General features: G+C 45.6%; 1 protein-coding gene across 15 annotated transcripts in view; it reads right to left on the bottom strand.

The window, feature by feature from the left end:
* Nucleotides 1-9,524, bottom strand: part of CLIP1 (CAP-Gly domain containing linker protein 1) — a 129,933-nt gene that overhangs the window by 61,891 nt on the left and 58,518 nt on the right. For 13 of the 15 annotated variants that reach the window (XM_017890385.1, XM_017890362.1, XM_017890332.1 and 10 more), the window contains 4 exons: nucleotides 7,452-7,568; nucleotides 5,193-5,250; nucleotides 4,574-4,657; nucleotides 2,894-3,050 (listed from right to left, as the gene is read on the bottom strand). In XM_017890385.1, coding sequence (XP_017745874.1) covers nucleotides 2,894-3,050; nucleotides 4,574-4,657; nucleotides 5,193-5,250; nucleotides 7,452-7,568 — 416 coding nt within the window. The remainder of the gene's footprint in view (nucleotides 1-2,893; nucleotides 3,051-4,573; nucleotides 4,658-5,192; nucleotides 5,251-7,451; nucleotides 7,569-9,524) is intronic. The other 2 variants (XM_017890425.1, XM_017890435.1) reach the window with 1 other exon arrangement.

The following is a 9,524-nucleotide window of genomic DNA, read 5'->3' as shown; positions in this document are numbered from 1 at the left end:
AGATCGCGCCACTGCGCTCCAGCCAGGGCGACAGAGTGAGACTCCGTCTCAAAAAAAAAAAAAACATGGGACGTTGACCAAGAAAAGAGACTATCAGATGAATCACAGATACGAGAGGGAAACTTGGGGGCACTTCTGGCTTTTATATCCACAAAACACCTACAAAAATGGAGCGTTTTGAAAGCACTGAGCCACCACTTCAAAGCCACCACTTTGAAGGCACGGTGCCACTGGGCAGCAGTACCACCTCAAGGCAAGTTTTACCAAAGTTGCCCAACCAAGGCCTGACCACCACTCAGTGCTGACAGAATTGTGTGGGGGTGAAAGACTGGATGTCTTAATAAACAGAATTTTGCAGGTATTAACACTTTTAAGAAGTAGAAATCTAATGCCTACAGACTTAACTTATAAATCTTTGCCTTATAAATTCTTTGATTTTTATATGGCAGCTATTAAAAGATCAAAGCAACAAGAATTCCAAATAAAGACAAGAACAGATAATAAGACAGAGGAAACTTCAGCACTGTGGAAGTACAATGCAGTTTTTTTTTTTTTTTTTTTTGAGACGGAGTCTTGCACTGTTGCCTGGGCTGGAGTGCAATGGCACGATCTTGGCTCACGGCAACCTCTGCCTCCCGGATTCAAATGATTCTCCTGCCTCAGCCTCCAGAGTAGCTGGGATTACAGGTGCACACCACCACGCTCAGCTATTTTTTTGCATTTTTTTAGTAGAGACAGGGTTTCACTATGTTGGCCAGGTTGTTCTTGAACTCCTGACCTGTGATCCGCCTGCCTTGGCCTCCCAAAGTGCTGGGATTACAGGTGTGAGCCACTGCGCCCGGCCTACAATGCAGTTATTAAGAGCAGGAGGGGCTCTGGGACCAGACTGCTCAGATCTGAAACCTCAGGCTTCACCTCAGTAAGCCTCAGTTTCCCTCCCCTCCTTTTTATTTATTATTTATTTATAGAGTTTTGCTCTTGTTGCCCAGGCTGGAGTGCAATGGCACAATCTCGGCTCACCACAACCTCCGCCTCCCAGGTTCAAGTGATTCTCCTGCCTCAGCCTCCTGAGTAGCTGGGATTACAGGAATGCATCACCACACCTGCCTAATTTTGTATCTTTAGCAGAGATGGGGTTTCTCCATGTTAGTCAGGCTGGTCTTGAACTCCCGACCCCAGGTGATCTGCCTACCTCAGCCTCCCAAAGTGCAGGGATTACAGGCATGAGCCACAGCACCTGGCCTTATTTATTTTTTTTGAGACAGAGTCTAGCTCTGTTGCCAAGGCTGGAGTGCAGCAGCGTGATCCTGGCTCACTGCAACCTCCGCCTCTTAGGTTCAAGCGATTCTCCTGCCTCAGCCTCCCAAGTAGCTGAAATTATGGGTGCACACCACCATGCCTGGTTAATTTTTATATTTTTAGTAGTGATAGGGTTTCACCATGTTGGCCCGGCTGGTCTTGAACTGGTGACCTCAGGCGATCCACCTGCCTCAGCCTCCCAAAGTGCTGGGATTACAGGTATGAGCCACTGTGTCTGGCCTCTTTTTCTTTTAAATGGGAATAATAATAAACTCACCCCGTAGGATAATAAGAATTAGAAAGCTGTTAGCACAGTGCATGGCCCATAATAATAGGTAATATGTGTTTCCTATTAAAATAAGTTCAGGCCAGGTACGGTGGGGCTCATGCCTGTAATTCCAGCACTTTGGGAGGCCAAGGCGGCCAGATCACCTGAGGTCAGGAGTTTGAGACCAGCCTGGCCAACATGATGAAACCTCATCTCTACAATAAACACAAAAATCAGCAGGGCGTGGTGGCATGTGCCTGTAGTCCCAGGTACTCGGGAGGCTTAGGCAGGAGAATCGCTTGAAACTGGGAGGTGGAGGCTGCAGTGAGCCGAGATCACGTGACTGCATTCCAGCCTGGGCAACACAGTGAGACTCTATCTAAAAAAAAAAAAAAAAAAAAGCTAAAAATATTTTTAAAGGCTGGGCACAGTGGCTCACGCCTGTAATCCCAGCACTTTGGGAGACCAAGGCAAGCAGATCGCCTGAGGTCGGGAGTTCGAGACCAGCCTGACCAACATGGAGAAACCCTGTCTCTACTAAAAACAGAAAATTAGCCGGCGTGATGGTGCAAGCCTGCAATCCCAGCTACTTGGGAGACTGAGGCAGGAGAATCACTTGAACCCAGGAGGTAGAGGTTGCGGTGAGCTGAGATAGCACTGAGCTGGGATCACACCACTGTACTCCAGCCTGGGCAAGAAAAGTAAAATTCCATCTCAAAAAGAAAAAAAAAAAAACATAAATATATATATATACACACCTTTTCTTTTTTCTTCTTTCAAGATGGAGTCTTGCTCTGTTGCCCAGGCTAGAGTGCAGTGGCACAATCTTGGCTCAATGCAACCCCACCTCCTGGGTTTCAAGTGATTCTCTCATCTCAGCCCCCTGAGTATCTGGGATTACAGGCACATACCACCACATCTGGCTAACTTTTGTATTTTCAGTAGAGACAAGGTTTCGCCATGTTGGCCAGGTTAGCCTCAAACTCCTGACCTCAAGTGATCCGCCTGCCTTGGCCTCTCAAAGTGCTGGGATTACAGGCATGAGCCACCGTGCCCAGCCTTCTTATCTTTTCTTTACAAGTCACCAGAAGGTCTATAAATAATATTGTATTCCTTAATTCTGTTGTTCTTGACAAGTAAGATAGGTAAAACCCATTTTAGAAGGTTAAATAGTTGATTCAAGGACACAATGAGGTAACAACAGAAAGGAACAGAGATGGGAAACTTGAAAACGTAACAATCCTAAACATTTTCTCTCCCCTCCCATCTACAGCTTGTCGCAGAGCCTAACTGAAGGTGGGCACTCTTTTCAACAGTCACATATACCTTTCTTTCAGACGTAACTCATCGTTCATTTTCGTCAGCTGAGAAGAGTTATCTCCTGACATCTTCATTATTTCTGCAATGTCATTTTCCAGTTTTTCCTTCGCCTTTATCAGCTGCTCTTCTCTCTCATCTTTTTCTCTAAATTTTGCCTCCATCTCTAAATATATAGAGGAAAAAAAGAATAGCATGGCTGTGTTATAATCAACAAAAACTGACTAAGTATATCCTTGCTCTTGTAATATTTTCACATAGCAATCCTTGTCCTCATAAAAATCACATTCTGGGCCGGGCGCGGTGGCTCAAGCCTGTAATCCCAGCACTTGGGGAGGCCGAGACGGGCAGATCACGAGGTCAGGAGCTCGAGACCATCCTGGCTAACACGGTGAAACCCTGTCTCTACAAAAAAATACAAAAAACTAGCCGGGCGAGGTGGTGGGCGCCTGTAGTCCCAGCTACTCGGGAAGCTGAGGCAGGACAATGGCGTAAACCCAGGGGGCGGAGCTTGCAGTGAGCTGAGATCCAGCCACTGCACTCCAGCCTGGGCGACAAAGCAAGACTCTGTCTCAACAACAACAACAACAACAACAACAACAACAACAAAAATCACATTCTAATGAAGAAGGCAGACAATAAGCAAGATAAAGAAAATAAATCGGTTGGGCACAGTGGCTCACGCCTGTAATCCCAGCACTTTGGGAGGCCGAGACGGGCGGATCACGAGGTTAGGAGATCAAGACCATCCTGGCTAACATGGTGAAACCACATCTCTACTAAAAATACAAGAAATTAGCCAGGTGTGGTGGCGGGTGCCTGCAGTCCCAGCTACTCGGGAGGCTGAGGCGAGAGAACGGTATGAACCCGGGAGGCAGAGCTTGCAGTGAGCCGAGATCGCACCACTGCACTTCAGCCTAGGTGACAGAGCAAGACTCCGTCTGGGGAAAAAAAGAAAAAAGAAAAAAAAAAGAAATCATATAATTAATAGTGGTAAGTTCTAAGAGGAAGAAAAATAAATGCAGGGAAAGGAACTGGGAAGGAGGTTAGACTCTCAGATGGGGCTTCCCTGACATTTCAGAGAAAACCTGAAGGAAGTGAGGGAACAGGGAAAAGCAAGTGCACAGGCTCTGAGAAAGGAACACCCACCACGTGCAAGCACCGCAAGGAGGCTGAAGTGGTTGGAGTGGAATGAACAGGGGAAGGGGGTCCCAGATGAAATCCGAGAGGTAATAGGGCCTGATCGTGGTAAGGACCACAGCTTTCCCTGAGTGGGATGAGAGCCACTGGGCCACCTTGAGGAGAGAAGCGACATGATCTAAGTTCATATTAAAAGGATTGCTGTGGCTGCTGTGTTGAGAACAGACTGAAGCTGGCACAGGCAGCAGCAGTGAGCCCTGGTGGTCAGCTGTCAGGGTAGCTCAGATGAAAGATGGCTGTTGGCTTGGGGCAAGGATAGCAGTGGGAGTGGTGAGATGTGGTAGATTCTGGCTCTTGTGAAAACAGAGCAAAGAGGATTTGCTGGCGGTTACAGATCTCAAACAAGTATTTCATCACATTGTTATATCACCATAAAGAGTGAAGAGGCTATGCTTGAATAGTGCATTTGTTATGTAACATACTACAATTGTCTCAAATACGGGAAAGCCTACTGTATTTAATGTTTAGTCACCAGCGATGTCTTCTTACCTGCTAAGTTTTCTCTCAGCTTCTCCAAGTCAGAAGACAGCATGTTAAACTGTTCCTCCTTTTGGTGTAACTTATTTACAGTTTCTATTTAGGATAAAGTTAGAAGTTTAATATGTTTCATATTTAATACACTATCTGGAGCTTGGCTGTCTTACAACCCAATCAAATATTATGCTCAAAAGATCCGAGAACGCAGGAATACTAAAAAGTTCCCTTACAAATCACACAGCTGTGCACAGCCTGAAAGAAGCAGGTCTGCTGCTGTCTCTGGCCTCCCCGAATCTGTACTTTAGGCAGGCATCAGGCCCTTTCCACTCATCTCTTTCCTTCTTCCAGTTAAAACTCAATAAAGCTATCACTGATGAAAGCATAAACAACACTCTTCCCAGGAATACTTACATTTTAATATGGAACAAGCCTTAAGCTAAAAGAAGAAAACATTGGGAGTTTGAGGCTTCAGGAAACCAATGGAAGCCAGTCTTTCTGGGCACGGCAGGAACTTCCAGGGGAGTGAAATGAGGCTACAGGCAGTGTCTACTCTGTGCACTCCACAGGCCAGCTCCAGTTTGAAAGAATGATATTCTTTAAAGCAATCTGCACACGCTCTAATAAGACATACCTTGCATACTTCTCTGAACAGAGACTGCCTCCTCTGAAGCTTCAGCAAACTTTTCTTTCTAAAGAAAAAGAATCAGAAATTCTGAACAGAAAGATTTCAAATTGTGAAGACAAGAAGTTTCTATCAATTATAATTACAATACTATCTACTTTTTGTTGCTGGCCTTGTTTTATGAAAACTAATATACTTGAAACATATGACACCAATTACTACCACATGTGGGTCACACACATGTGCATGTATACACACGAAAGACTGCAGTCTGCATGTGTGTGTGTGCACATGTGGGAAGGCAGGTGTACCTGCATGCCCATGTAGGCATGTTCATACTTAGGTTAAGTACATGCATGTGCGTGTATACACAGGGTGCATGTGTATGCTTCATGTTACCACCCCTCAAACAGCAGACCTTCTCTTCAGAAATCTGCCTGAGATGGTGAACAGAGCTCTGAAGTTTGTTATTTCTGAGAGTAATCTGAGTCTAATATCTTGAATCTAGGTCTGTGTTGCTACTTTTGAAACTGAAAAGTCACTTACTGTTCAAGGTCTTCTTTTCTAAACATGACTATAGGCCAAGTTAAGAATCACTCTCCTGGTTGTCCTGAGATGAACTTCGAGCTAGCTACATCAAGAAGATTGTTACGTGAGTATTTCTAACTAGCTAAGATTATGGTAAGATGGCACAGGGGCCACAGTGCATACAAGCCCTCAGACTGCCCCCTGTGCCATCCCACAGCCAGACTCAGGGTGTCATGTCTTGTCCTAAGATATACAGAAGGATACTCTAACTTAGGGGGAAAAAAAAAAGGCAAGGCTTCCTAAAAGCTTTGGGAGGAGGGCAGAGAAGCAATGAACTCCTAACATTTTCTTAAAGGACATCAGGCCGGGTGTGGTGGCTCACGCCTGTAATCCCAGCACTTTGGGAGGCCAAGGCGGGCAGATTACTTGAGGTCAGGAGTTCAAGACCAGCCTGGCCAACATGGAGAAACCCCATCTCTACTAAAAATACAAAAACTAGCCTGTCGTGGTAACAGGCGCCTGTAATCCCAGCTACTCAAGAGGCTGAGGCAGGAGAATCTCTTGAACCCGGGAGGCAGAGGCTGCAGTGAGCCGAGATCGTGCCACTGCACTCCAGCTTGGGCAATACAACAAGACTCTGTCTCAAAAAAGAAAGAAAAGAAAAAAAAATCACACATGTTTATTCACACTGTTAATAGCACAGAAGAGGGAAGAAGAAGGGATGTGGAGGACCTGGGACAGCTGAGCCTGCGTGGCACATATGCCTCTTGTCTAGTTTCTCCATAAGCCTCTGGCTTTTCTTTCCATGGCATGTAGATGGGTACCACTGGCACTACTCGTGAGTATCAGCCTTGTTTAAACTCAGGTTTTAAGTGCAGTAGGCAAGTAGGAAGGAACAAAGTTGAGAAAAGGTAAAAAATATTTATATGTCATACAACTTGAGATTAAGGTAAGAGACAACATATCAAAGGGAAGGTAATTTTCTGAGATGGAATAAACTGAGTTAGATTTCTTTAAATTTGTTTAATTAGACAACAAACATCCTGCCTCGCCAACAGAGGGCCGATGGCCCAGGACAGCTGCTGCCCTGATAGGCACAGCTGAGGGGCCTCATTCAATATGAAACCGAACGGTTCAATGCATAACCTGGAAGGGGTCTGTCTTTAGTGAAACTAGGTAGTCAGTAACATTTCAAAGCAGTGCGTTACCAGAGGCGAAGGGATAGATTAAAAAAAAAAAAAAAGGCCGGGCGCGGTGGCTCAAACCGGTAACCCCACCACTTTGGGAGGCCGAGACGGGCGGATCACGAGGTCAGGAGATCAAGACCATCCTGGCTAACACGGTGAAACCCCGTCTCTACTAAAATACAAAACTAGCCGGGCGAGGTGGTGGCGCCTGTAGTCCCAGCTACTCGGGAGGCTGAGGCAGGAGAATGGCGGGAACCCGGGAGGCGGAGCTTGCAGTGAGCCGAGATCCGGCCACCGCACTCCAGCCTGGGCGACAGAGCGAGACTCCGCCTCAAAAAAAAAAAAAAAAAAAAAGTCATAGCTACCTCGGTTGTTTAGGTTTGATCTGATTCCCCTCAAAGGACAATATTTATCAGCCAATAACTAATACATTCAAGTTGAATCAACACTTAGAAAGAGAAAGGAAACAGCTGCAATATTTCTTACTGGAGGATTTTTTTAAAACAGGAAATGGCCAGAAATTCTGAGATTCAGATTCCCAACAGGTACTTACCAAAATCTGAAGTTCTTTTTCCAAAGTGTCTTTCACTTGACTGACTTCACTCAAATTTTCCTGAAGGTTAGTAAGCTTTAGCTCTCTCCCCTGGAGCTCTCTGGTAATGCTACTAGCCTAACACACAGAGTTACATGGTATAGAAGCAAATGAACAAAAGGAAAACAAAAGAGAATGAGAAGAAAAAAAAAAAATAAACAAATGTAAAAAAACTTAACGAGAAACATAAAACAAAACTGAAAGGAATACAAATTTGGTATTGGTTTTTAATTCTAAGACGCCAACGACTTTTCGAACTATCAGTTCTACGATACGATTTCCTAATGGCTATTTTCGTGTTGTTGTTGTTGTTTTCGTCTTTTGTTTGTTTATTTTGAGACGGAGTCTCGCACTGTTGCCCAGGCTGGAGTGCAGTGGCGCGATCTCGGCTCACTGCAAGGTCCGCCTCCTGGGTTCATGTGATTCTCCTGCCTCAGCCTCCCAAGTAGCTGGGACTACAGGTGCCCGCCATCATGCCCAGCTAATTTTTTGTACTTTTAGTAGAGATGGGGTTTCACCGTGTTAGCCAGGATGGTTTTTTTGTGTGTTTTTTTTCTTTTTGAGACAAGGTCTCTCTCCCCTGTCACCCAGGTTGGAGTGCAGTGGTGTGATCATGGCTCACTGCAGCCTTGAACTCCTGAGTTCAAGTGATCCTCCAGCACCAGCCTCCTAGGCAGCTGAGATTATAGGCCGGTGCCACTATAGCTAATGTTTAAAACAATTTTTTACAGATGGGATCTCTGGCCGGCCTCGGTGGCTAATGCCTGTAATCCCAACATTTTGAGAGGCTGAGGCAGGTGGGTCATTTGAGGTCAGGAGTTCAAGACCAGCCTGGCCAATACGGTGAAACACCGTCTCTACTAAAAATACAAAAATATACCGGGCGTGGTGGCGTGTGCCTGTAATCCCAGCTACTCGGGAGGCTGAGGCAGAATTGCTTGAGCCTGTGAAGGAGGCTGAGGTTGTAGTGAGCTGAAACCGCGCCACTGCACTCTAGTCTGGGTGACAGAGTGGGACCCTGCCTCAAAAACAGAAAGAAAGAAAGAAAAAGAGAGATGGGGGTCTCACCATGCTGCCCAGGCTGGTCTCAAACTCCTGGACCCAAGCAGTCTTCTTGTTTTGGACTCTCAAAGTGCTGGGATTAGAGGCATGAGCCACTGTGCCCAGCAACTATTTTTAACGAGTCAAAATAGACTATTTTTCTATACTTCATTGTAACTTGGAGTATTAGCATGATCTAAAGCAGAAGGTGTGGATTCTTACTTCCTAAATGAGCTACTTGAGCAATTTCATTTCCTAGACTTTAAAAACCTTGGCTGGCCACGGTGGCTCACACCTGTAATCCCAGCACTTTGGGAGGCAGAGGTGGGCAGATCACAAGGTCAGGAGATAGAGGCCATTCTGGCCAACATGGTGAAACCCCATCTCTACTAAAAATACAAAAAGTTAGCCAGGCATGGTGGCACGCACCTGTAGTCTCAGCTACTCAGGAGGCTGTGGCGGGAGAATCGCTTGAACCTGGGAGGCGGAGGCTGCAGTGAGCTGAGATCACACCACCGCACTCCAGCCTGGGCCAAAGAGCAAGACTCTGTCTCAAAAAAAAAAAAAAAAAAAAAAAAAAAAAAAAAAAACCTTAAGGCCAGGCACAGTGGCTCACACCTGTTATCCCAGCACTTTAGGAGGCCAAGGCTAGTAGATCTCAACTGAGGTCAGGAGTTCAAGATCAGTCTGGCTAACATGGTGAAATCCTGTCTCTACTAAAAATACAAAAATTAGCCAGGCGTGGTGGCACACACCTGTGATCCCAGCTACTGGGGAAGCTGAAGCAGGAGAATCCCTTGAGCCTGGGAGGTGGAGGTTGCAGTGAGGGCAACAGAGCGAGACTCTGTCTTAAAAAATAAATAAACAAAAACAAAAACCTTAAGATGGGAATATATGTGGTCTACATTATTTTCTCTATTTGTGTACATGCTTAAAGTATTTTGACATTTAAATACAAATAAAATTTAAAAATCCACTGGACAGACAAGGTGT

Source organism: Rhinopithecus bieti, unplaced genomic scaffold, assembly GCF_001698545.2.
Source record: "Rhinopithecus bieti isolate Rb0 unplaced genomic scaffold, ASM169854v2 scaffold_574, whole genome shotgun sequence".
Taxonomy (NCBI): Eukaryota; Metazoa; Chordata; class Mammalia; order Primates; family Cercopithecidae; genus Rhinopithecus; species Rhinopithecus bieti.
The sequence above is the reverse complement of the archived record's forward strand: the minus strand, read 5'-3'. Positions and strand labels throughout refer to the sequence as shown.